General features: G+C 50.6%; 1 protein-coding gene across 1 annotated transcript in view; it reads right to left on the reverse strand.

The window, feature by feature from the left end:
- CDC42BPB (CDC42 binding protein kinase beta) overlaps window positions 1–26114 on the reverse strand; it is a 66443-nt gene that overhangs the window by 34090 nt on the left and 6239 nt on the right. The window contains 9 exon segments of the mRNA XM_055088506.1: window positions 133–375; window positions 1572–1705; window positions 2590–2709; window positions 2788–2954; window positions 4877–4956; window positions 6353–6601; window positions 8412–8612; window positions 10415–10508; window positions 19025–19173. Of these exon segments, the coding sequence (XP_054944481.1) occupies window positions 133–375; window positions 1572–1705; window positions 2590–2709; window positions 2788–2954; window positions 4877–4956; window positions 6353–6601; window positions 8412–8612; window positions 10415–10508; window positions 19025–19173 (1437 nt within the window).

A 26114-nucleotide genomic window follows, 5' to 3' on the forward strand; every position in this document is an offset into this window, starting at 1 on the left:
TTGGCTTCACGTGAAATTTAAGATCCATTGTATTTTCAAGTGATTTACGTGAGGCAGCCTAAGCTCCCAAAGCTGTTTTACTGGGATCTCCCAGGCGCCCCAGCAGCATCCCCCGAAGCCCCGAGAAGCTACCTCCTTCCTGCTCTTGTCGGCCCTGCGGACCTCCTGCCTCAGCGCGTCCACCTTCTGCACGGCCGCCTCCACCTCCTCCTCCCGGTCCCGCAGCTGCCGGGACACCTTCTGCTTCTGGGACCGGAGCTCGGCCATGCGCTCGTTGAGCTCTGAGAACTCCTGCAGGGCCAGCTTCCGCTGCTGGTGGGCGTCTTTCAGTTCCCGGGCCTGGGACTTCAACCGCTCGGAAGCCTCAATCAATTGCTGAACACAAAGAGTTAAATTACAGATGGTTTACGTTTGCCTAACACGGACTGGAAGGCGAGAAGCACTGTCTTTCACTGTACTAGGGGGTTAAAGTGACAGCAGATCTGGTTACAGGCTGTAGCCACAGCCCCGAGAACTGACCTTCCTGGAAAAAGCCCTTTGTTTGTCCCAGTGCAGCCTGAAGAAGCCCACCTGAGACCAGTGAGACCCTCCTATGATGTGAGCAGACTGCTTACAGAGGCAAGCCTGGCTCGGGAATTTCGACCTCTCCCCTGTGTCATCCACACAATCGCAAAAGTAGATGAAGCATGAATCTGGTCACCAATCTAGTTACTTAAACCCAGCAGAATCAGAAAAGAACATATTATATACAAAAATGCTTCAGATTTCAATCAAAGTAAAGAACTGTATAAAAGCAATCTGCTCCCTGCAGCCGATCCTTGACAATGGGGCTGCTCAGTCACCGTGGCACCTGCTGGCCCGCGGCTGGAGCAGCAGGATCTGAGCAGGCCGGCAGGGCAGCTGCCGCCACAGGGAGGAGAAGCCCCTGTGCACCCGCCCGCTGCAGGTTTCTCCGGCCCACCTGCGCCTCTGAGACGAAGCCCTGCAGGTGGTACCATACCACGGGGAACGGAAATCCTGCTCGATTCAGAAAACAGACCCCCACCACGGGGTCAACAACTGAATGTACTTTAGCCAACGTGGTCCTCACCGGTGTGAGCATACTGCTGTCTGAACACAGTTGGACGCGTCTCACTGAAAATCAATGTTATAAAGGAGCTATGGCCTCTTTCGCAAAGCCTGGCCAGAAGTGCAGGCAGCTGCAGGCCGGGCAGGAAGGACAGGGGCTCTGGCTCAGGTGAGGACAAGCGCCCTAAGCCAGCTGGGCCAGCGCAGGGAAAACCCTCAGTCCTCACGCGGGGATGCCGCCCGCTCGGCAGGCTGCGTCCGAGGTTCAAGACGATGACCGGACAGTGCGCCCGTGCAGCCGACGCGCTGAAGAGCGCCCACGACCGGGATCGGCCCCGCGGGAGGCGGCCGCCGGTTTCGCTCCCTGCGAGCCTCGGGCAGCAGGGGTCAGGATCCCGCACACACGCGAGGGGCCTGGACATCTTCGAACGTACGCACGAACTCAACCTCACACTCCGCAAGATCACGTAAACCTCTCTCACACAAACGAGGCCTCTGACTACCTTGTGGAAATCCTCCTTTTCCTGCCGCACCAGGCGGTACTGCTTCTCCAGGCCCTTCAGTCGATGCGTGGAATCCTCGTGCTCCTGGCGAAGAGTCACCGTGTCCTCGAGCTGTCGCTCGAGCCTATTTGAATCTGAGCAAAAGAGAAAAGAAAGCGTATTCCCTTACATGCAAAACTTTGTGATCTGACTTACTGACAGGGAATTATTTAATAATCCCAAATGCCCTCGAGGCTTTTCTGACGTTCTCTCTCAGGCACGCACATGGCCACCGGCACACCTGAGCAGACCCACCAGACTTGGCTCTGCCCCTCTGTCTAGGCACCCTTCCCCGGGACCGTGAGCCCCAGGGCGGCGTGAGCCTCTCTGTCTCGCCCCTGCTCCCTGTGTGAGCCAGCACAGTGCAGCCGAGTGGTGCAGGAGGGTTTTAGTAAGTAATGGACTCAGCGGAAGCCCTTTTCTGGATCGGGATGGTGGGTCCCAGCAAGGAAACAGAGAGAAGGCAATTGACTCAGGTTTGATTTGAGACGAGGGTCAAGTGCAGCAGCAACCCATGTGTCAGGTAAAGGGTTAAGACTTAAAGGTGACTTGAGTCTTCAGGAAGCTCTGATAACGTAGGAACCACAAAACACACACTGTCGTGACAATCGAACCAGCATCTAAAACACTGGAAAGTAAGTACAGCCACTGAGGGAAGCTTCAGAAAGGCAAGTTATGGCAATTCTGTCTCACAGCGACAAGGAGGAGAATTAAGATAGAGAAATGCCAAATATTCTGAGAGTTGATGCATAAAGTATTAAGAACTGATTCTAGCTGTTAACTACAACATTATAGTATTAGAGTTAAGCAAGTTGGAGAAATGATTTTAAATAAACTGGCAAAACACCAGAACTCTTTGCTAAAGTTTAACCTTTTTTTTTCCTGCTTTTCCATCCAATGAAAAGGACTCTGAAAATTTTCTTGGCAGAGACGAATGCCCAAGAATAGAGACTAAGCAGTTCGACTTTAGAACACTTACCTGCTATTTTGTTCTTCAGACGTTCGATTTCTTCGTTCAGCTTTTTGATCTCTTTATCCCGGGCCGAACTGCCCAGGGCCCGGGCCGAGCCGTGGAGGGACTGGACGGTCTGGGTGGACTCTGGGGAAGGGACACACATGAGTGCAGGCCCACGCAGCGGCAAGCAGACCCCACTGCAGAGGCAGCGCTGCCACTCACCCTGCAGCTTCCTGCTCAGCTCCAGCCTCTCCTGCTCCAGCCTCCGGATCCTCCTCTCATAGGCTTCAACCTGCAGGCTGTTCTCCAAATCCCGCTGCACGCCCTCGTCTTTGGTCAGCGCGCTGGACTGCATTATGCTCTTCAGAGCGCCCCGGTCAGAAAAACAGCTGCAGAGAAAGCAACAGGGTTTTCTGATCTACTGAGAATTTACAGTGATTCCATTAGCATTTAAAAACTTCCTGGGTAAAAGATAAGCCTTTTTAAATTGGCAAACAAAAACACTTGTGAAAAGACTTCATTGTTTATGGAGCCAAAATTAGACGAGAGTCTTCCTTCCTGCAAATGACTGGGTGACACGGGCAGCGAAGAGGACGCCCTCAGAGCTGGTCAGAGACATTGCCCCTGCAGGGGAGGGGACGGTAATTTCTTTCTTTCTTGTTGAAGTACTGTTGATTTACAATGCTGTGTTAGTACAGAGCATAATTTCTAAATCATCGCGTCCACTCAACTAGACACTGAAAAGAGAAGGCCTTCTGCATGAGGAGCTGGGCTGGTGGGGCCTGGCTGGGATCAGGCAGAGGCTTCCCGGGACGCTCACCCCGGAGGCCAGCCGGCGAGGGCACACTGGTTCCACGCTGACTGGAGATGGTTCCTTCAACCCTCCGGGGCTCATCTTCCCCCGAGGACTAAACACCCTGTAAGGTTCCTTCAATGCCAGCACTCTCACCAGCACAGTTAAGCTCCTCACCAACGACCAGCCGACTCACAACGCACAGACTAAGGCCGAGGATGGTTCTCTCCATCAGAGCTTAACTCGGGGACAGGTTACTTAGTTCCTCTTGCTTTAAACATCAGTGATGTCAGAGACGTTCCTGAGTCCTACAACGCGTGCAGTGAGGCACCCATCGAGCACGTACACACACTCACAGGAGGGGCTGGCTGGTGTTTCTCAAAGGCGGCCCGAGGGCGCTGTGCCGGCTGGCACTGCCGGGGTCCGGGGTCCGTTCCAGGAGGAGGTCCCTGGACCCAACCCGACACACCTGAGCCTCGGTCGAGGGGCGGGGCTGGGATCCACAGGTTCGTGATAGGCACCCAGTGAGCTGAATGCAGTGGGAAGGTCTAGAGCCTCTGCAGAGGGGCTAATAAATCAATACGCCCAGCACACCCTGGAACGCCTCCTCTTGGCTGGAAGGCATGTGCCATAACTTTGGCTTACGTGCTGTTTAACTCTGGCATTCACACCTGAAGAGAGTTTCTACAAGCTTGAGCACAAGTAACCCTCTTCTACAAGGAATCTGTATCACTTCAGGCACCGTGGCAGCTCCATTTGTTTTATTTTACCTGCCTTTCTTCCTAGCCCCTCTCTTCTTGGCCCAGTTTCCTTTAAAAAGCAAGTTAGAGCGTCTCCGGCAACACAACTCTGCCAGAGGCCCATGCGAGACAGAGGCCGACAAACACCAGCCGGGGGCTCCCGGGGCTGGAGCCACACATGGGGCTCATGCTCTCAGCTCCGGCGGGGACTGTACTGAAGCCCCACCCATGGGAGCGACAGGGCCGCGGCTCAGAGCCCTGCAAAAGCGAGGGGGAGCCCTGATGAAGACGGCGCTCAGCCGGGCGTGCATGGACACCGTGCCACTAACTGCGGCCACTGCTGTCCCATCAGCACAGATCCTGCCGGCGCCGCTGGCCTACAGAGATCGGGCGCCAGCAAGCTATGGCCCGAGGGCCAATCCTCTCGAGCCTGCTTTTGTACCTCCCATAAGCTGAAAATGGTTTTTACGTTTTTAATGGGTTGTTAAAAAAGAAAAGTATGCAACAGAGATCACAAAGCCTAAAGTATGTGCTACCAGGCCCTTTATGGAGAAAGTCTGCCGACCCCACTATATGTGGCACCACCTGCAGCACCAGGTGTGCATTTTTAAAGGACAAACCCATCCGACGCTCCCGTAAGCACAGCCCTCTCGGCGGGCGGACGCAGGCACGGCCTCACACAGAAGCACGCCCTCGGACTGCTCATCCCCTCCCGCCCACCCCCTCCCCGCCGTGGGAAGGCTCCTGCTCTGCTGCTGAACGATAAATGCTGACATACCTTTCCGTGGTGAACGTAAAACCGATGAATGGCAAATGTAATCCAGAAAAGCCCGTATGAGAACCAGGAGGTAATATTTCCTGCGCAAGAACACACACAACATAGACGAAATTATGTTCAAACAAATGGCAACAAGGGAGAAAAAGTACTACCCCAGGATGAACTCAAGAGTGCAGCGGGGAGAATGGAGGGCGCTTCTGGAATGTTGCCTCCATGGTGCCACCTGCATGGGGCCGGGTACCGGCAGGTCCACTTCCCGCTCCTGGCAGGGGCCAAAGTGTGACGCAGTTAAGGGGATAAACCACTGCTTTTGATGATCATAACGGCACGGACCCAACTTGGATCAGGCTGCTAACTGTGAACCTTCTGGAGTGGCAAGATCCCCACTCACCGTGACCCTGAGCAGGGAGGAGTGGGGGACACGGGGCAGGGGCTCGGGCTCCGGATTCTTGGCCTGAAACAGAGGCCAAGGCAGAAGCAGGGTTTGGAACCCAAAGGTAGACTATTTCAGATAGGTTTACTACAACTCTGTTTTTCAATATAAGGGTCCTTTCGCTATTAAAAATAAAAGCAAAGTTATTTATCTGGAGACTTTCAGTGTGGAAACAGTTTCTTTGAAGTCCAGGAAAAATCCTTTCAACAACGATAATACTTTTCTCAGTCTTTTCTCACATCGTCTAAACGTCAGCTCTTATTTTACTAAGAAAAAGTCTGTAGGGAATAATCAAGATTTTTCTTTTACTTGGTTGAAACCTCAGTTTCTCTATCCCCAAACAGAGACACACGTATAGACTAATAAGGCTGAGTTTGATGAGGCCAAAATAGTTTTACAGCATATGAGCAAAACTCTCTGGGGGCCAAAGGTGTACTGACAAGTGCACCAGAGGCCCTGGCAGAAAAGGTCAGACACCAGACGGGTCCCAGGGCCACATCTCAACTTGAAAAACCCACGACCTGAAACATCAGCGACTCAAAATCGGCCCATCACCACCGTCACTCCTGACCTCCTGAGGCCTAAGGAAACATTCACGCGCACGCTGAACACACGTGACGGCAGGAAGTCCGGACGTCCTCCCACACAGGGGCAGTGAGAAGGGCCGGAGACCCCGAGGCCCACGTACTACCTGCGGGGCCGCAGGCGCGCTCCCGGCAGTGGTGACAACGGAAGTGACGTTCTAATGTGACGCTGTTTCGCAAAGGTACAAAGCCATGAAGATAAAAGTAATTCTGTTGAATTCTAAAACAAAATAGCTATTTAATAACTCCATTTTACTCAAATTGAGTAACCCATCATCATTTTTAAAAAGGGATGTTAAGGACCAAGCCGTAGGCTGGGATGAAAGGTACGTTTTCTTGAGACAATTGCCAAAACTTCTGGAGCCCGGCACAGTTCTAGGAGTCGCCACCTCCAAGGCGAGCGACCCTGTGCGCCGCAGACCCCCTGGGGTGTGACACGGGGAGGGCCGCCGCACTTACAGCGTTCCTCAGCACGTCGTCATCCACGTCGAAGTTGGACGTGTCGGAAGGACTGCTCACATCCGGGATGTAAGGGGCTTCCAGGTTTCGTATATTTTCCCAGTTCAGCCCTTGGAAAAACGCGTGCTTCTTGAAGTCCTCCACCCCGTTCTGTCCCAGCCGGCGCTCCCTGCTGCAGATCAGCCTTTGGATGAGGTCTTTCGCCTCCTCGGACACGTCCGTGACGTGGGAAGGGAACTGAAACCGCTCCTGGAGGGGGAGGGGGGCAAGTCAGAGGCCACGAGATGAAAACACTCAGAAAAACCTACGGTGCACAGACACCACAGGGAACAGAGTAGAAACAACGGCTCCAAAGCAAGTCACTTTTTATTTCGTGGTAACTAAGCGCAACCAAAGCTAATGAGGCCGAATTCCAGAAAAGCAAACATAAAAATCATAAGTCTTGCTGGTTTTCCTCATGGCAGACTTGTTACCACACTGCACATAAATTAAAACAGTGATAAATGTTCACCTATCAAGGTGGCACAGAATGCGGACAACAGGCTGTGGGTGGGAGAGAAGCTGGCACAGCCTTTCAGAACGCATTCTGCCAACAGCTGTGGCGGTTCCACTTCCAAACATTTGTCTAGAGAAACGGCCCCAAAGAGAAAACATAACACGTTCATGATGCCATTCTATTCTGACCAAGGACACTGAAAATTCCCTAAAAGCTCATCAAAAAGGGACTTGTTACAACAAGATACGGTGCCCACATACACGGAAGGTAAGGTCCACCTCCATGTGCGGAGCAGAAAGATGACCAAAGCCCCGGTCACGTGCAGTGTGCGCCATCTATTTAAACGCACCCCCCCCCCAGCTGAAGTCCACGAGGCCACACCCCACCACGGCCCAGTGGGCCTTAGCTCTGAGCCGCCCCTGCCGTCCAGGCCTCACCCCTGAGATCTCTCAAAGAGGACAGCAGCACAGCTGCACTGGGCTGCGGCGGAGACAGAATAAGGAACGAAGAGACCACCAGGCCAGGCCCCACAGGCGGCGGGTGCTCAGAAGCAGCAGGTCTTAGAATTTAACCAAGTCCTATCTGCTACCTTAACCACGCTCATCGCTGAGAAGCGCGTGGGGTGTTTTTCACCATCGGTTTACTGCATGCACTTTGGCATGTCTGAAGTTTTTAGAGTAAGTATATATTAATTTATAAATGAAAAATTATTTCTACTTTGGGAAAAGCGTCTTTTTAAAAAACAGTATAACTTGCTTTGATTTAAACAGAAGACCCTTTACCACTTTAGTGTTAATCTGCTCCCTACTCGAGCAAATAAAGGGAGACAGGGCTGCAGGACAGATGGTAGACAAGTGCGAACCTTGCTGGCGTGCGTGAGTGACAGAGCAGGTGGGGAAAAAAAGAATGCTGTAAGCAAACAGGCAGAAAGGATGAAACTGGCATTAGAAAGACATTTGATAAGGAGTATGAAGAAAAAACACAGATGACAAAAACATTAGATGGAAGAAAAAATAATAAACAGAAAAACGAAGGAAACAGAAGAAAGCAATGTTGAAGTGAAAAATGAACAGCTGGGAAAAGGAAAGGGGAAAAATAAAAGGGAAAGAAATAGGATCAAGAAAGGACTAAGAACGCTACTAAGTTGAGATGTGTGATCTGTTCATGACAACTGACTTCTGGGCAAACAGGTTTGAGAGTCCGAGCTGGCATCTGATGGACCCAGACGCACAGGTCAAAGTGGTCAGGGGGCCACCCTCTCTGGCAATTCCCACCCCACACGGCACCGCGGGTACCTGCGTCTTCCTACCGAAGCCCACTTCTCCTGCAGGGATCCTGGCCCGATGAACCCGACACCCTCCGCCAGGAAACAGGACCATCCTTGGAACTTCCCCTCCCACCCATGCCTTCTGTGTCAGCAGCCTGCGCAGACTCCCGTCTGGCTGCCCAGCCTGCTCCACCCCACCCCTCTTCCCCAGTGACTCCCCCTCAGGCTGCTTTCCTTGACTCGGGGCCTGCGCCTCGGGACTAGAACAAACAGGGTGTAGAAATGCAACAGCTTACTTCATGGTTCATGATCTTTCCATATGTCTCCACAAGGGATTCTGCATAAAACGGTGTTTCTCCATAAAGCATCTCGTACATGCAGACACCTAGAGACCACCAGTCGCACTCGGGGCCGTACTTGCCCATGCCGTCCTCCATCGCCTGCAGGATCTCTGGGGAGATGTAGTCAGGGGTGCCCACGGCCACAGAGGACTGCACCTTAGGGGAGAGGGCGGTTGGTGTTGAAGGGCATCTCTACTTTCAAATTCCTAATTATTTTCTCTAAAACAGGGACAGCAGATGATGAAATCGTCATGGAATAAAACTGGCACCTGATCATGATTTAAAAACCTAAGAATTCAAAATTCAATGCAAATAAGCGTTCCTACAGCACTAAACATCAGGCAGCGTCCAGAATGCACGGGACTCTTGCACACTGGGTCTTTCAACACCCAAATGCCCACCAAGCCGCCACATGGCACTGAAGACCCACATTCTCCATTGCGGCTCAAAGTGTGGTCCAAGGACCATGTGCATCCAGCCCAGCACTTCTCAGACTTTCATGCAGGGACACCAGGTACCTGTGAGACAGGGATTCTAAGACGCTGCATTTCTAACATGCTCCCAGGGGAAGTCCAGGCTGCTCACCCACACCCTACCCTCTGGCCCCCAAACAGGAACGTCTGGAAGTAGGTCCAGGGACCAGCTGGCTGCCTGGACACTCCTTACACGGGGCACTGGGAACGGACCTGAACGTAGCGACACCTCTATGGAGAGCTACAACTGGCGAGGTGGCAACCATCCCGGAGAAGCCAAGGGGGCCGCGCAGGCTGAGAGGTCACAGACCGGCCTCAGAGCACGTGGAGTCCACAGGCCTGAGGGTCAGGCAGGACACGGAGACAACAACCAGGAAGGCCCATCTGCACAGAGACCAGGCTCCCCCGGGTGCCAGCCCCAGAGCCACGTGCATGACTCAGCGGGGAGCCCCAGGGGCTCTGACCGGGCAGCGGGGTGCGGGCCGCCGGGACGGGAGTGCCGTGCAGCTAAGAAAGGGGACCGACGCTCTGGCTCAGACCAAGGCCACTGCCCCCGTCGCTACAAGACTGGCTTCGGGGACAGCACCAATGTATCAGTCAACGCGGGGTCAAGACTTCCAGAAATAAGAGATGGGCTTTGTGGAGAGAAAGTGAGTAAATCGCTGCACTCTTCTGAAAACACTGTCAAGTGACGCCAGTTTTACAGGTTCTTTTACTGCTGTTTGAAAACTCACAGTAAGAAGCGGGGCAGGGGTCTGCTCTCCTCTGGAGAAGTAGTTGCATTAGACTTTATTATATGTGTAGGTTCTAAAGAAGAAAAGTCTCCCGGACAACTCACACTGAAACTGCGACAAGGGCCGCAAGGGAGAACGCAGACGATTCCCTAACGCAGCGGAAGCCGCTGGCTGGAAGCAGCTGAGTGAGGTGCGGCAGCCCCACTTGAGGCCACTCAGCCAGCGTGCTGGTCCAGCTGAGGCCCAAGCCCAGCCTCCTGGCAGCGGCCACTCCAGGGAGGTCCTCCTGCTGTGCAGGGAGTGTCCGTTGGCCCTTGGAACAGGGGTATCGAGGCCCCCATTTCTACATCTGCAACACCCCTGGCTGACAGGAAGTCCCGCCCCAGACAGAAATGAGAATGCACTGTCACCCAGTTAAGGTCTGTCCACCTGGCAGGCGTTTTAAGCAAGGACCCAAGGGCTGCCTCTCTTTCACTGCTGTGCTACACGCTTTTAGCTGCCTAGGGATCTGAGGAAACCTGACAACCCCCCTTTTAGAAGGCATACGTACTATTTTTGTAAACATAAAAAACAATAAAGATGTTTTAAACTTAATAGAAAAATTTCAACTGTCTCCTAAGTGGATTCGTCTTAATTTACATTAATAAACTTGGTTTCTTAATTGTATCTCAAATTGAAAATGTAAATAAGCCCCTTCTAATTGCAAGCAAACCCCAAAACCAAATGGAAAATCTCCAACAAAAATACCTACAGTTCCATCATCATTCATCTTCAAACACGATCCAAAGTCAGCCAGGCGGATATGACCGTTCACATCCAAAAGGACATTGTCAGGTTTAATGTCTCTGTTAGTAAAATAAATACATAAATTAACCATTTCCATGCAACACATTAGGTCAAAGCCCTTAACTGGTAGCGGATCACCGGGGGCAACGCTAGCGTCACAGTCACGACAGCTGTAACGAGCCAAGAAACATCCCGTGATGATGCAGTCGGCCATGGCAGCAGCGGTGAATCCCCCATTAACACGCTGAGACACCGTTACTGTTCCCACCCATCCACCCAGCCTGCGAACCAATGCTTCCAGAGCACCTGCCTCGTGCCGGGCGCTGCTCTTGAGCCCGGACCTATGACAGTACCAAGACGGCGCTGCCCTGCCTTCACGAAGCCTCACGCCAGCTGGGGTGTCAGGAAATGAACATGCGAATGCACAGATATGCACATGGTCTTGGTACCCCTGAGTACAATCCACGGGGCGAGTGCTACAAAGAAACAGGAGGAGATATAAAAAGAGGTAGAAGGACAGAGTGTGAAGCGAGTCAAGGTGGCCGTTACCACTGAGAAGAGACACCTGAGCAACTGGGGCAAAACAGCTATAGACCAACAAAGCACCACGTACCCCCAAACTGTATTTTATAGACAACAACAGGGAAGCTCCAGAGTGGAGCAGTCTGCCCAGTTATACAGCAGCAGGAAAGTAAACTGTCCCACTAAACCCGTGGTCTTACTGACTGTCCTGTGCACTTGCCAACACCGGGCAGGGATGGGGGGACGGCAGGGGGGACTTTAAGGAACTAGCCCTCCTTCCTGGCAGAATAAGCTTATGCGACTGGAAAAGCCACATAAGCACGAAAAGGAACATAAACTTTAAAAGCAGAGGAAGACATCACCAAGAGGAGTACAAGGATGTTTCCAGCAGCACAACTCATAATAGCCACAAAGTGGGATCCACCTGACGTCCACCTGCAGGAGACAGGTAAAGCAGCGGGCTGTCCTCACGTGACAGAATGCTACACCTCAATGAAAACACACGGGAGCACCAACTACTCCCAACACCACAGACGAGTCTCACAAAGAAATGCGAGCAAAAGATGATGACAGTTCTTACCCAAAAAGATAAACAAAGCAAAAAACCCTTCTAGCACTGCAAACTGAAATAAATCTCCTTAAATAAACACTCAGGAATATGAAAAACAAAACAATATAATCCCTCAGTGAGTCAGAAAAATAAAAACTAAGAACAGGGGACTTCCCCGGTGGTTCAGTGGTTAAGACTCTGCGCTTCCACTGCAGGGGGCGTGGGTTCAATCCCTGGTCAGGGAACTAAGATCCCACATGCCCTGCAGTGTGGCAAAACAAAAAGCAAACAAAAAAAAACTACAAACAGAACTAGATGAACATAGGGAGAAGTGAAAAGACAGTTGATTTAACCCAGGAAAGAAATAGAAGAAAAAGACAAAATCTTAATAGAAATAAGGACTAAATTATAAGATGCCAAAGGAGAATCAATTCAAATAAAAATCTAATGAAAGGCATTGAAGAAATGGAGGAAAAGGTCTGGAAGAATAAAAATGAGACAAAGAATTAAAAAGGGTCAGAGAGAAAGTAGCTGGAGACTGAAATGGAAGACAAGCAAAGAAGGCACAACATATACGTAACAGGAGTCCCTAAAGAAATCAAAACAATAAAACATAACTAACATTTGAAACTATACTCCAAGAGAACTTTCCAGAAGTAAAAAAGACCTGAATCTACAGACTAAAGGGCCCATCAAATTTAAAAATAAATAAAATGTCCTGTTTTTTGGAGCCAGACAAGTTGATATTGAACAAACAACCTGGAAGAATAGCTAGAAAAACACTGAAGAGAAAGAGGTATGATGGGGGGACTTGGCCCTACATGAATTCAATCCTCCATGATTAAAGTAGTGTGGTCCCAGAGCACAGAGAGAAAGACGACAATGGAACAGAATAGAATGTCCAGAAACAAACTAAATTCATAAGGAAACTGAGTATATAATAAAGATGTTATCTCAAATCAGTGGGCAAAGACACAAATAAGTTTCAAGCTGGGACAACTGAAGAGCTTTTTAGTTAAAGATAAAATCAGATCCATTCTTTTTTTTTTTTTTTTTTTTTTTTGCGGTATGCGGGCCTCTTCCATTGCGGACTCTCCCGTTGCGGAGCACAGGATCCAGACACGCAGGCTCAGCGGCCGTGGCTCACGGGCCTAGCTGCTCCGCGGCATGTGGGATCTTCCCGGACCGGGGCACGAACCCGGGTCCCCTGCATCGGCAGGCGGACTCTCAACCACTGCGCCACCAGGGAAGCCCCAGATCCATTCTTTATACAAGAATAAACTCCAAATGGATCAGAGATCCATATGTAAAAAATAAAACTATTAGAAGAAAACATGGGTTTTCTTTTTCTCTGGGGGTTTAAAAAAAAAGTACTTCCAATTATGACTCAAAATCCCAATGTAATAAAAGACCAATACATTTAATACATTAAAAAAATCTTCATGGCAAAAGACTACAATAAGCAAAATCAAAAAGCAAATGGCAAACTGGGAAAACATATTTGCAACATATATTACAGATAAAGGGTAAATATTTAGCAACTGAAGGGAAAAAGCTAGAAATCAGAAAAATGGGCAAATGACATGAAATAAACAACTCACACAGACACACACAAAAAGGTATAAAAATGAAATTCAACTCCACAAGAAAGACAAAAAACAAAAACAAAATAACCCAACTGTATACCATCTCTAATCCATCAGATGACAAAAGCATAAAAATACACTACGTTGCCAAGGCTGCAAGGAAACAGGCACTTTCATACACTGCTGGTAGGAACACAAAAAGGTATATCTCTAGGGAAGGAAACTGGCAACATCTGATAAAGCTAATAAAAAATGTTAGTATATATCTAATATGTATTTTATTTCTCTGTCGATCCAGTGATCCCACTTCTAGGAATTCACCTGTCGATCCAGTGATCCCACTTCTAGGAATTCACCCTAAAGACACAGCGACAATAGAAAAAGATGTATGTACAAGGTTATTCATTACTGCATTATTTATAATTGCAAAATACTAGAAACAACCTAAATATCCACCCACAAGGGAATTAACTATGGTACCGATATATGTGGAGTGCTATGCAAATGTAAAAAAGAATGAAGAGCTCCATGAACTGATACAGAATGATTTCTAGGATATACGTTAAGTGAAAAAAACAAAATGTGTAAGTGCATATTTAACCATGCTACCTTTTGTTTAAGAAAAGGAGAAATAAGGAAACATATCTGCTCATCTTGCATATAAACACACACACACACACACACACACACACACACACACACACACACGATAAACAGAAAACAAGGAACTGGTTACTTACAAGGGGCAGGGAATGAGGTGGATGCGATAAGGAAGGGAGTGACAGTTCTGAGTATAACCTTGTTTAGTTTTTGTATTATCGAAGCATGCTTGTGTTCTACATGCTTTAAAAATGAAATGAAATCAACAAAGATGGGAAGGGGCGCCTGAAATGGAAAGCTGATGGAATCAGTGAACCCAACTGTATTTCAAACAAATAACACAACAGCACTGAAGGGAAATGGGGTAGAAAAAACCCCCAAACCTAAGTAACTTACGGCAAAGAACCTGGCACTTGCAGTTGGGAGGTGGGGTTAGGGCAGAGCGAGGGTGTCTGGTAGCTCAGGACTTCCCTGGTGGTGCAGTGGTTAAGAATCCGCCTGCCAACGCAGGGGACGCAGGATCGATCCCTGGTCCAGGAAGATCCCACGTGCCGCGGAGCAGCTAAGCCCGTGCTCCACAACTACTGAGCCTGCGCTCTAGAGCCTGTGCGCCACAGCTACTGAAGCCCACGCACCTAGAGCCCGTGCTCCGCAACAAGAGAAGCCACTACAATGAGAAGCCCGCGCACCGCAACGAAGAGTAGCCCCCACTCGCCGCAACTAGAGAAAGCCTGCGTGCAACAACGAAGACCCAACGCAGCCAAAAATAAGTAAATAAATTTATAAATTACAGTAATAAAAAAAGCAGAGCGATTCTGAAGCTACTTCAGATACATGGCAGGGCTGGGCAAATGACTGGACGTGCTGGTGCTGCTGGGAGCCAGAGGAGGAGACGGAAATGGAACGGGAGAAAGCCAGAAGGGTAACTCGTGATTCCCAAATTAGACATGGGTCTGTGTGTATAAATGCGGACGTTTACGGACATGCACTTTACTCTGTCCACTGAGGGGCCTAAAGCAGACACCCTGTAACTCTGAGCACACCCAGCACCCAGATATGGTCTTTAAAACCATTCCCCACTAAAGGAACCAGGGTTCCTCAGAGAAGGTACGAGATGAGCCAGAAACTAAGGCAGTTCTCAAAAATGATGAGGGCATGTCAGAAACATGGGAGTCAGCTAGAAGGGGCTTCCACTGGCCAAATATGGGACAATATAAGCATAAAAAGAATTCAGACAATGACAAATTATAAACCGTTGGGGCGACAAAGGATCCATGTACCCACACTGATAATAAAGAGACAAATGGGAGAGAAGGGAGGTGCTTCATCGTGGAGGGATCCTGGAGTTTAGAAATCATCATTTGCAACCATCACAGTAAAGGCCGGGCAAAAATCGTCAACAGACACTAAATGTAGGCGGGGACTCTGAAGAGGGTGTATGCATGATCTTAAAGTGCCTCCCCACAGACTGCTTTTAGATACAAAGGGGGAAAAGTCCTAGCTATGCAGCAGTGAATCACTACTTGAGTCTAAGAAGATGGGTGGGGAGGGTCTTCACAAAGGCCGCCCCTCGCACTTTAGACCCTCCAGAGGTGTTCAGCTGCTAACCATCTGCGTGCCCCTTTTTTTTCAATGGTGTTGGATTATCTGGGCAGCATGATTCTCTATTTAAAATACAATACCACCAATAAATGTTATTTTAAAAAAACGGGATTGCCCATTTGCATGCAGGGCGGTTACAAAGAAAGGCGCTCTCAGCACAACCCCAGGGAGGCATGGACTTGCCCCCAGGGAGCCGAGGGCAAGGACTGACCCGGAGCTCCCACCAGCAGTGCTTCTGAGCGGGGCAGGCAGGCGGTCCCCGCAGCCGACGGAGAGAGCAGCCACCGTCCCCGTGCGCCACCGCCGGGCTTGGGGCTAACCCAGCCCGCCCTCCCTCCACACCCAGTGGTGGTCGCTTTTCCAGCAGAGTCAGGCGCACAGCTGAGAAGCAGCTCCGGGCCCCCAAAAGTGCCTTTTCTCTCTGTGCGACTCTGGCGAAAACGGTGGAACTGGCCGGGGCGGGGCCGGGTGGGTGGCAGGGATTACAGCCCGGACAGACCGCGGTCTGTTTTCCTTTCCTGTCTGCCCTGGAGGCGCTGAGGAGGGAGGCCCTCCCGCCCGCTGCTGTCCCGTTTCTGAGAGACACACAGCGCGCCCGTGAGGCTTCCTACCGCAAAACCAACCCGCAGGCTCGGTGGAGGTGGCGCAGGGCTGGTCCCCGTGCCTCCACGGACGGGCCTCCGCGCAGGCCCGGCTCCTGGAGGCCCTGGGCCCCCTCTGTCTTCCTCCAGGTCCTCTACTCCTACTCCACACCTCTTCTACTCGACTTTCTAGTTTTTCTTTTCTAAGGCCTTTTTGTTCTCTGAATATTCCTTCTCTTAAAAGTGTACCTGCTCTTATTTCGATCGTAAGCTGTACGTATTCTGTTCTCTCTGGGGATGTGACTTCCCAGCTGCAATCCTTTGTGAGCCTGCCGCTCTCGGTCTCTGCCTTTGCTGGTATCTGGGGCTGACCTCTCAGGAAGCGGCAGCACCCACCGGGGTGGTGGGCTCCCAGGTCCGAGCTCCCCATTGCTTCTTGCACAGTGAGCCTCGCAGGGGTCCAAAGCCGGGGAGCAGCCATTCCGCACGCAGAAGGCCGGCCGGCGGGGCAGCGGGCACTGCCTGAAGTCGCCAAGGCCCACATCGTCCCACGGGAAAGGGCCCCAAGCTACGGTCTGAACCACGCTCCTCAAATCCGCCAGTGATAACACTCTCGTGCTGATGAAACTCATTTACTTCTGGCCCCGCCAAATGCAGCCTCAACTTACAACACATCCCCCTGAGACTGGGTAGGACTGACTTCCTGTATTACCTAACTTTGTGAGCTTTCTAGCAAAAACGCAAAGCTTACTGTTTTCACTAGGTCTTTCAAGCACTTAGTCTGAATATGGAGTTGACTTGGAGGGAAAAAAAGTTTTCGAATTATTTTAATGTTTCCTACCGTGCCAGAGATTAAAAGATAGAGCAAAACTTCTACACAAGCAATTAAGAAAATGAGGAGAAAGCTTTCTAATTAGGGAAAAACAGGAAAGAATAAGCTATTCAAAAGGCAGTCAAATTAATTTCCCTGGAGCTCTGTGACAAATACAAAGACATTCATCTCTCTGTTGTGAATTAGGCAAAGTTCTCTCAAGAAGAGTATAAAATCTAATGTTGAAAACAACAATAACTGTTATACAAGCAGGCATAACGACATTAAAGAAAACAGGAAAAAGAGGAAATGCCCTGTCCCAGACCTCATGGCCCTAAAGGCAGCAACCGCTATGGGGGGCAGCTCCCTGGGCTCGCCCACGACACGGGGACCTACGCACAGCGCCCTGGGCAGGGGCGTGTGGCCCCAGGCAAGCTGCCCCCCCCGCAAGGGCAACAGGTCACACTCCTGGCAGGACTTGAAGGGCTGTTACTTTGACACTGGGAGCCACTGCTACCCTCAGAGCAGGAGCGGCGTCTGCTTAGGAAAATCCCTGACAGGCTCAGAGGCCCAGCCCAACCACAGTGCAAGGTCAGGGGACTCACGACAGCTGCAAACCTCTCGAGGGCAACACTGAATTCCACACGGGATCATCTATCATCCATCAGTCACGTATGTGAATGGAATTAAGATGCTTCTCTCAAAAAAATTATTTCACACACCTCCTTTTCCAGAAACTATTGGAGGATATGTGCCCCCAAATCAAAAGAGTAAACCAAGAAAGAGAAAGACGCACGACTCAGAAAACAAGGGAGCCCATCCCAGGGAGACGGGAAGAGAACCTCTCCACTCAAAAAGAAACCTCAGGATGAGAGCCACCAGAGCAGGAAGGTGTGGGAAAGACAGATGGATGGATCCAGGAAGGGAGACCGAGGATGGCTGGCGGGTCTGAATATACAGAGCTTTAAAATTTGGTCACGATATTTGGGGATAGTTAGTGGCAGCTACATAGAGAAGTAGCCTAAGAAAAAACAGTACAATTATTAACTTCAGAGGAAACAAAACTTTATATAGGAAGTGTAACTATTTATACCACAAGGCTCATCTGTAACATTTACACAGTATATTATAAACACCAAACACTGATCTAACCAAAAGTTATTACATTTGACCCCTGAACAACACCGGTGCTGGGGTGCCAACCTCTGCGCAGTTGAAAATCTGAGTATAACTTCAGTCGGCCCTCCATACCCATGGGTCTGCACCCACAGACCGTGTAGCACTGCAGTATGTATTTAGCGAAAGAAATCTGAGTATAAGCGGACCCGTGTAGTTCAAACCCATGTTGTTCAAGGGCCAACTGTATTTTACTAACTGGGGCCAGATGGGAGAGGGAAGTTTGAGAGTTCGTGTGGGAGACAGGGATGAGAGAGAGATGTACTTACTTGTGTCAAAGAGTCAAATCTCCATTTTGATAGACGTGGTCTAAGACCTGCCCACCCCCCACACAAAGTGAAACAGCAACAGAAGCCCGTTATTTAGAAATATGAACGTAAACAGAAGAAACAAGTAAAAATTGTCCATCATTACCTATGGCAAGAGGCATCAGGGTGGGGGACGGCTGGAGACTCACGTTTTGTTATAAGCCCTGTACAACTATTTGACTTTTTAAAGCTACTGCCGTGAAATACTTTGATAAAAATAAAATAAGTAGAACAGAACAAAACCAACAAAACCCCACCCAAACCCCAGAGGACTAAAGCACTGTCTTAAATGGCAGAATGAAACTGACACAGAGGCACAGGCTGGCTGAGGCACTAAGGCTGCTGTCCTGGCGGGGGGGTGGGTGGGGAAGGGGGGGGCGCGGGCAGGAGGGGGCCCCCCACCCCCGCCTGACATGCAAGAGCAGTTACACTCACTCAGTTCAAGTCCTTTACGATGCTGTGATGTGAGCCCCTCTCCTCAACCCAAGCCCTCTTTCCTGAGTGTTTTATGGGTGATTGAGGCATGAGCTCTGGGGGCTGGGCAGGGGAGAACAGAAGCCAGTGGCAGGTAAACATCAAAAGACAAGGTGACTTCAGCTGACAGCAATTAGAGCGTCACAACAGTCACATAAAGCTGGGGTCTCCTGGGAGCCAGGTGCTGGGGTGTAAAGCAGCGACCTGGTAAGGCATCCTGCACCATGGCAGTCAAAGGGAGGACCCACTAACCGCACGACTTCCCTGCATAGCCTGGAACTGGGGCCCACGACTCAGAGGACTCTGAGAGGAATATCCTGACACACTAAAGGTGATTTCCATAAAATATATAGCAAGGTGATTACCTGTGCACGTAATGCAGCTGATGGATAGAATCGATAGCCAACACCATCTCACCAATGTAGAATCTTGCCATGTCTTCTGGAAGCTTGTCCTCAAATTTACTGAGCAGGGTCAGTAAATCACCACCCACGTAGTAATCCATGACCAAGTACTACAGTTGGGAAGAGAAGGGCAGAGAAGACAGCATTCAGTCACCACGAAACCTAACAACCAAAGGTCAGCTTCCACCGCAGGAGCTCTGGACTCCCCTAGTCTGGGTGGACGGCTTCCTGCTGTTCCTGTCACCCAGGACGTCCCCCCAGAACAGGACCCTGATGGACCATAATGCTGCTGTAGTTGCAAACAGATTTCAGCAAATACTTATTCTTCTTGTCAATAAAATTTCTACCTGTACAACCCAATCAGATGGTATCAATATAGAAGTCATATCAATATAGAAGTTCTACTTATAAACTGATGAAAGAACCACTGGTTTCTTTTTTTTTTTTTGGATTTTATTTATTTTTATACAGCAGGTTCTTATTAGTTATCTACTTCATACGTATTACGTATTAGTGTATGTATGTCAATCCCAACCTCCCAATTCATCCCCCCACCCCCCCTTTGCCCACTTGGTGTCCATTTAAGGGGATACCTGTGTCTCTATTTCTGCCTTGCAAACCGGTTCATCTGTACCATTTTTCTAGATTCCACATGCATGTGTTAATATACTATATTTGTTTTTCTCTTTCTGACTTACTTCACTCTGTATGACAGTCTCTAGGTCCATCCATGTCTCTACAAATGACCCAATTTCGTTCCTTTTTATGGCTGAATAATATACAAGATATTGTTGTGGGGTTTTTTTGCCACACCGGGCGGCATACGGGACCTTAGCTCCCTGACCAGGGATTGAACCTGCACCCTCTGCAATAGAGGCGCAGCATCTTAACCACTGGGCCACCAGGGAAGCCCCCGAAAAGACTGCTGATTTCTTGATATCGTTAAATCTTCCTATGTAAACTAGCAGTGTTATTATTTTTGATTTGTACAAATCATTTTTTCATATTCTTCAGAAATATTTTACCCCAATCCCCTTCATTTTTATTGAAGACTCTTTAAATTCTATAGTGCTTTACAATTTTCAAGTTTCACACAGGTTCCCATATAATCCCACAGAAACCCCCTTTCAATTCCCTACCTCTGTACTGCGCCTCTCCCTTCCCTCTTCCCAATGGTAACCATTAGTTTGTTCTATGTATCTGTGAGTCTGCTTCTTTTTTTTATATTTACTAGTTTGTTGTATTTTTTAGATTCCACATGTAAGTGACATCATACAATATTTGTCTTTCTCTGACTTATTTCACTTAGCATAATACCCTCCCATCCACCCATGTTGCTACAAATGGCAAAATTTCATTCTTTTTTATGGCTGAGTAGTATTCCATTATATATATGTTATATACATATATACATCTTCTTTATCCATTCATCTGTTCATGGATGCCTAGGCTGGCAATTGTAAAAAAAAAAAAAAAAATGCTGCTATGAACACTGGGGTGCATATATCTTTTCAAATTAGTTTTTTGGTGGGGTTTTTTTGGATATATACCCAGGAGTGGAATTGCTGGGTCATACAGTAATTCTATTTTTAGTTTTTTGAGAAAATGCCATACTGTTCTCCATAGTGGCTGCATCAATTTACATTCCACCAACAGTGTAGGAGGGCTCCCTTTTCTCCACAACCTTGCCAACGTTTCGTTGTGTTCTTTTGGATGACAGCCATTCTGACAGGTGTGAGGTGATATCTCACTGTGGTTTCGATTTGCATTTCCCTGATGATTAGCGATGTTGTGCGTCTTTTCATGTGCCTGTTGGCCATCTAGATTTCCTCTTTGGAAAAATGTCTAATCAGTTCTTCCGCCCTTTTTTTTAAAAAAATTTATTTATTTTGCCTGTGTTGGGTCTTCATTGCTGCGTGCGGGCTTTCTTAGTTGCGGTGCGCGGGCTTCTCACTGCGGTGGCTTCTCTTGCCGCAGGGCACGGGCTCTAGGCGTGCAGGCTTCAGTAGTCGCAGCCCAGGGGCTCAGTAGTTGTGGTACACGGGCTCTAGAGCACAGGCTCAGTAGTTGTGGCTCGTGGGCTCTAGAGCACAGGCTCAGTAGTTGTGGCGCACGGGCTTAGTTGCTCCGCAGGATGTGGGATCTTCCCGGACCAGGGATCAAACCCGTGTCCCCTGCACTGGCAGGTGGCTTCCTAACCACTGCGCCACCACGGAAGTCCCTTCCGCCCGTTTTTTAATCAGGTTAAAGAAGAATAAACAAATAAGAATATTTTCAAAATGTCTAAAGAAAAAAAACAGAATGAAGTCCCATAACATACATTAAAAAGAACTGAGGGCTTCCCTGGTGGCGCAGTGGTTGAGAATCCGCTTGCCGATGCAGGGGACATGGGTTCATGCCCCAGTCCGGGAAGATCCCACATGCCGCGGAACGGCTGGGCCCATGAGCCATGGCCACTGAGCCTGTGCGTCCGGAGCCTGTGCTCCGCAACGGGAGAGGCCACAACAGTGAGAGGACTACGTACCCCCCAAAAAAAAAAAAAAAAAAAAAAAAGAACTGAAAATTAAAACAGTTTTGTGTTGATTCACGGAGATAGTGAGAGACCAATGAAATACAAAATTCAAAAGGAAAATAAATGGATACGGAAATTTCACCTACAGTAAAGGCAGGAGAGGAAAGAGCAGATGCAGATTCACGGTGTCTCACTGGAGACCCCAGCCCACGGATAGGCAGCTGAGCCTCTGTCTCTCCAAGTGTCTGCTCCCCGAAGGGCTGGTGTTTCTATACGTGCAGGGAGGATATTTAATGTTTGAGAAAGGGCATCTTGGGCTATGGTCTGACGGGTATCTCTGCTGGCTCAGCACACACTACATAACCTGTTCTCAGAGCCCGTGCTGCATTTCCCAGTGAGCTGAGCTGTCACTGCCGTCAGCAAAGCTGTGTCACCTGCACCTGACCCACTTTCTCTGCCCGGGAACCTCGGGAATGGCCACGCCTCATTTGAGTGACTCCAGCAGTTGATGACCGGCCTGATTCTGACTCTGTGGGGGACTCGACCCCCCAGGGCCATGGGCGGAAAAGAGTCTGCGATCGGTCCAGGGAGGGACCAAGCGTGGGGGGCCATGGGCGGAAAGAGTCTGCGATCGGTCCAGGGAGGGACCAAGCGTGGGGGGCCATGGGTGGAAAGAGTCCGCGATCGGTCCAGGGAGGGACCAAGCGTGGGGGGGACGTGGGCGGTAAGAGTCTGCGATCGGTCCAGGGAGGGACCAAGCGTGGGGGGCCATGGGCGGTAAGAGTCTGCGATCGGTCCAAGGAGGGACCAAGCGTGGGGGACGTGGGGGCAGGACATCCCAACACTTGGATACTCTTTGTCTAGACCACAAACTGGCACAGGCAGAAGATGCCAATCTCTTAAAAAAAAATGTGGAAATAACAAACATCCTTGATTATGAAAAACAGATGATCTTCTGAAGATATGCTAGAACGAAAACTTCCTGGACAGGAACTTTTTCTTTTTCTTTGTGAGAAATCCTTCCCCTCCAAAACTGGAAGGACTTTATAAATCATGTCAAGAGGCACACACGAACCAGCACAGGCAGAAGACGACAACTCCTTTAGGAAAAAAAATATGTGGAGATGACAAACGTCCTTGATTATGACAGACCATCTTCTTCAGAGCAAATGCCAAGATAATAACTGCCTCGATGGGGAAAATACATATATACACGTACATATATTTAATCAGTGGAAAAAATGACTGAAGGGTTCGACACTCCAGGAGGTGCTCTAAAAGCTAATGGCCCAAAGTGGAAGCACAAATAATATTCCATCAAGTTCTATGCGGTTTAAAACTATTTCTCCAGGTTCTCCTGCCACACGAAGAGGACACAGGACCAGAGAAGGGAGGTGAATTACCTAAAATCACAAAACCAGCGGCTCTTATTAGAAAGACAGTTTCATGAACAAACTGAAAGGAGTTCCTATGGGTGCATCCCCACGGAAGGGTCAGAGAATGCACTGCTGGAGTGGAAACCAGAGCCCCAAGAGGGCAAAGGCCGAGGCGCTGGGTGTGCTCCACCAACAGCACCGGGCCGTCCCTTCACCCCGCGCTCACGGGCCCGGGGCCAGCAGTGCTGGGCAGCCCTCCACCGGAAGACAGCCCTCCACCGGAAGACAGTCTTCCACCGGAAGACAGCCCCTCTGGCTGCACCCTGAAGGCTACGGTGGAGGAGCCCCAGGGGCTGTGGAGACCCGATGGGGTCATCCCACCAGTCAGAGAGAGACTGGCATAGCCAGAGTCAGGGCGGCAGCCAGCACCCCTACTGCTGGGGCTGCCGAGCAGAAACCGCTGGAGAAGCTGTTCCTCCCAGGAACCGCCCCCTTTGATGCTTTTAAGAGATGGATGCTCTGGTCTGAGCAGTTAACTTCTAACCAATGAACAGAGAGAGGAAGTCCCACTCCCCAATGACTCAGCCAGAGAGACAATCCTTTAGTATTACGGAGACCCTAGTACTAAGAGCTACCGTGCGTGGTGTAACTATGACGTGCTGTGCCTTCAGGTTCTACGACTTACGGCCACCATCACTGTTAATCCTCAAAACAGCCCTCGCCACAGCTACTGTCATGACCGCGGTTTACAGGTAAGGAAAGGAGGCTTGATGACGCGGCCTAAGTCACCCAGCTAGCAAGTGGCAGAGCTAGGATGTGAACCCAGGCAACTGGACTCCAGGCCCTTGATCTTAAATGAGGCGTAGCGTCTCCTGGGAGAGGGCCGCCATCAGCCTGTGGCCGGGCCTGTCTAAGGAGGAAGGCTTCCCTGCAGACCCCTGTTCTCAACAGCCCTCCCGTCCTGCCTCAGAACTCGGCTTTCAAGACTCACCTCACTTGACCCCTCCGCTGAGAAGCCTCCCCGATCTCCCTGCCCCCTCCTGCCCAACGGCAGCCTCAGCCAGGCCTCCCACCCTGGCCTCCTGGCACTGTCGCCCATCCCTTCCATCCAAGAGCTGCTTCTACGGGCGGGAGTCCTGTCTCTCCCACACCTGGCACAATTCCGGTCACACAGACGACTCTCAAAGGACATTTGCTCGCTCACTCTCTCAATAACAAACTTGTCGGCACCCGCTAGGCGACGGGTCCCTCCTCCACGGGGCTGACATCACGTCGGGGGAGGTGAGCACAGGAATTCAGAGTGACGGGGACCAGGAAGAAAACCCAACTGTAGGAGTGGGAGGGCCCGATGGCGGCTCCCGCACACGGACCATGTGAGGACCCAGGCCCGGGGGTCTGAAAGGCGGGAGGAAGCCGGCTGGGCCAGGGTCGCCTTCCAGACAAAGGGACTGAGAGGGGCAGGAACATGGGCCCTGGAGACACGGGGACCAGCGACCGGGGCAGAGCACGGCGGGTGCGGATGGGGTAAGGCCAGGCCCCGCGGGCCACGGCGGGACTTCAGGCTCCACTCTGAGAGCCACGAGAAGCTGCGGCCCGCTCCACGTTTACAGCTTCCTCTGGCTGCCCTGTGCAGGGCAGACTCGAGGGGGAGGGATGAGAGCAGGACAGAGAGGGGCCCGGCAGGAGGAGAGGGTGACAGCGCTGGGGAGGGTGGGGAGAACGACAGCTGGGCCGAGCGCAGGTCATCCGGGCCAGCAGACCACAGCCCCTGCGCATGGACACGCGGGTGAGGGAGAGTCGGGTGCCCCTCAAGAAAACAGTGGGAGTGAGGCAAGCGCCACATCTAGCGGAGCTCAACGGTTTCCCTGTCCACCTAGAAATCTGAAAAAAACAAAAGTGTATCACAGCGGTGCCAAATATGATTGATGGGCTCCAGGAAAACAAGTTTACAAGAAGAGTAACCTGCAAAGGCTGATAAGGCAGGCAAGTAGAAACGGATTTTTGGAATAAGAGAACGCTACCAATTATGTCCCCTGTCACATAACACAGAATCCTGCCTTGAGTCAATAAGGCAACACCCTTTTAGTTACTGGTGAAACAAGTTTAATTTTTACGAAACGCCCAGTCTAGATACCCACAGTAGCAACTCTAACGCAAGCGGGCTCTGTGGGGCGGGCTCCGTGTCACGGACGACCCCTCACCCGCTGCACCCCGCGCCCCAGCGGCACTCAGGCCGCCCACTTCCCACCTCGTCCCTCCTCACCCCTCCCCGCAGGGCAGTGACTGCCCCTAAAAACGCCACTCGTGGGTGGCAGAGGCAGGAGGCAAACCCGGCCTTGCAGCCCCGTGTTCACGAACTAGGAAGGGCCAGGGCCCCTGCCATCCTCCTGTTTGCAGTTTTCACCATACGTCTGATTGGGCAGCTCCCAAACTCAAGAAGATGCTCCATCGCTGGAATTCCTTACCGGCTGTCCCAGCTCAGAATAAGCTGGCAACACGCTATGCTGACTGCAGGAAAATATGTGAAACAAAAAAAGTTGCCTTCCTTCTGTACAGACCCAGACTAGCATTCCTCAGAGACTTCATTCAGTTCTTATCAAAATAGGAAGTGAACTGGAGACAGTCCACTCAACGCAGGGACACTGGTCCCGGAAGCAACGGCCCCAGGGCAGGAGGACTCTGCTCTCGGCCAGAGGGAGGGCACCGGGCACCACCTCCTGCCAGAGCGGCCCGGGCTGGGTCCTGGCACAATCCCTGTATCTGTGTGATAAGCTTGGACAAATGACTTCCTCCCTCCTTGCCCCAGACCCCAATCATAAAATGGTGAAAAATCATGAATGCCTAACTCACTTGGCCACTGGGAAGACTGACCACGATAACCCATAGGCTGTGCTCAATAATCCCCAGCTGCCCCTTCCATCAAAACACATATCTTTGGGCTTCCCTGGTGGCGCAGTGGTTGGGAGTCCGCCTGCCGATGCAGGGGACACGGCTTCGTGCCCTGGGCCGGGAGGATCCCACATGCCGCGGAGCGGCCGGGCCCGTGAGCCATGGCCGCTGAGCCTGCGCGTCCGGAGCCTGCGCTCCGCAACGGGAGAGACCACAACAGCGAGAGGCCCGCGTACCGCAAAAAAAAAAAAAAAAAAAAAAAACAAAAAACACA

This window comes from Physeter macrocephalus, chromosome 11 (genome assembly GCF_002837175.3).
Source record: "Physeter macrocephalus isolate SW-GA chromosome 11, ASM283717v5, whole genome shotgun sequence".
Lineage (NCBI taxonomy): Eukaryota > Metazoa > Chordata > Mammalia > Artiodactyla > Physeteridae > Physeter > Physeter macrocephalus.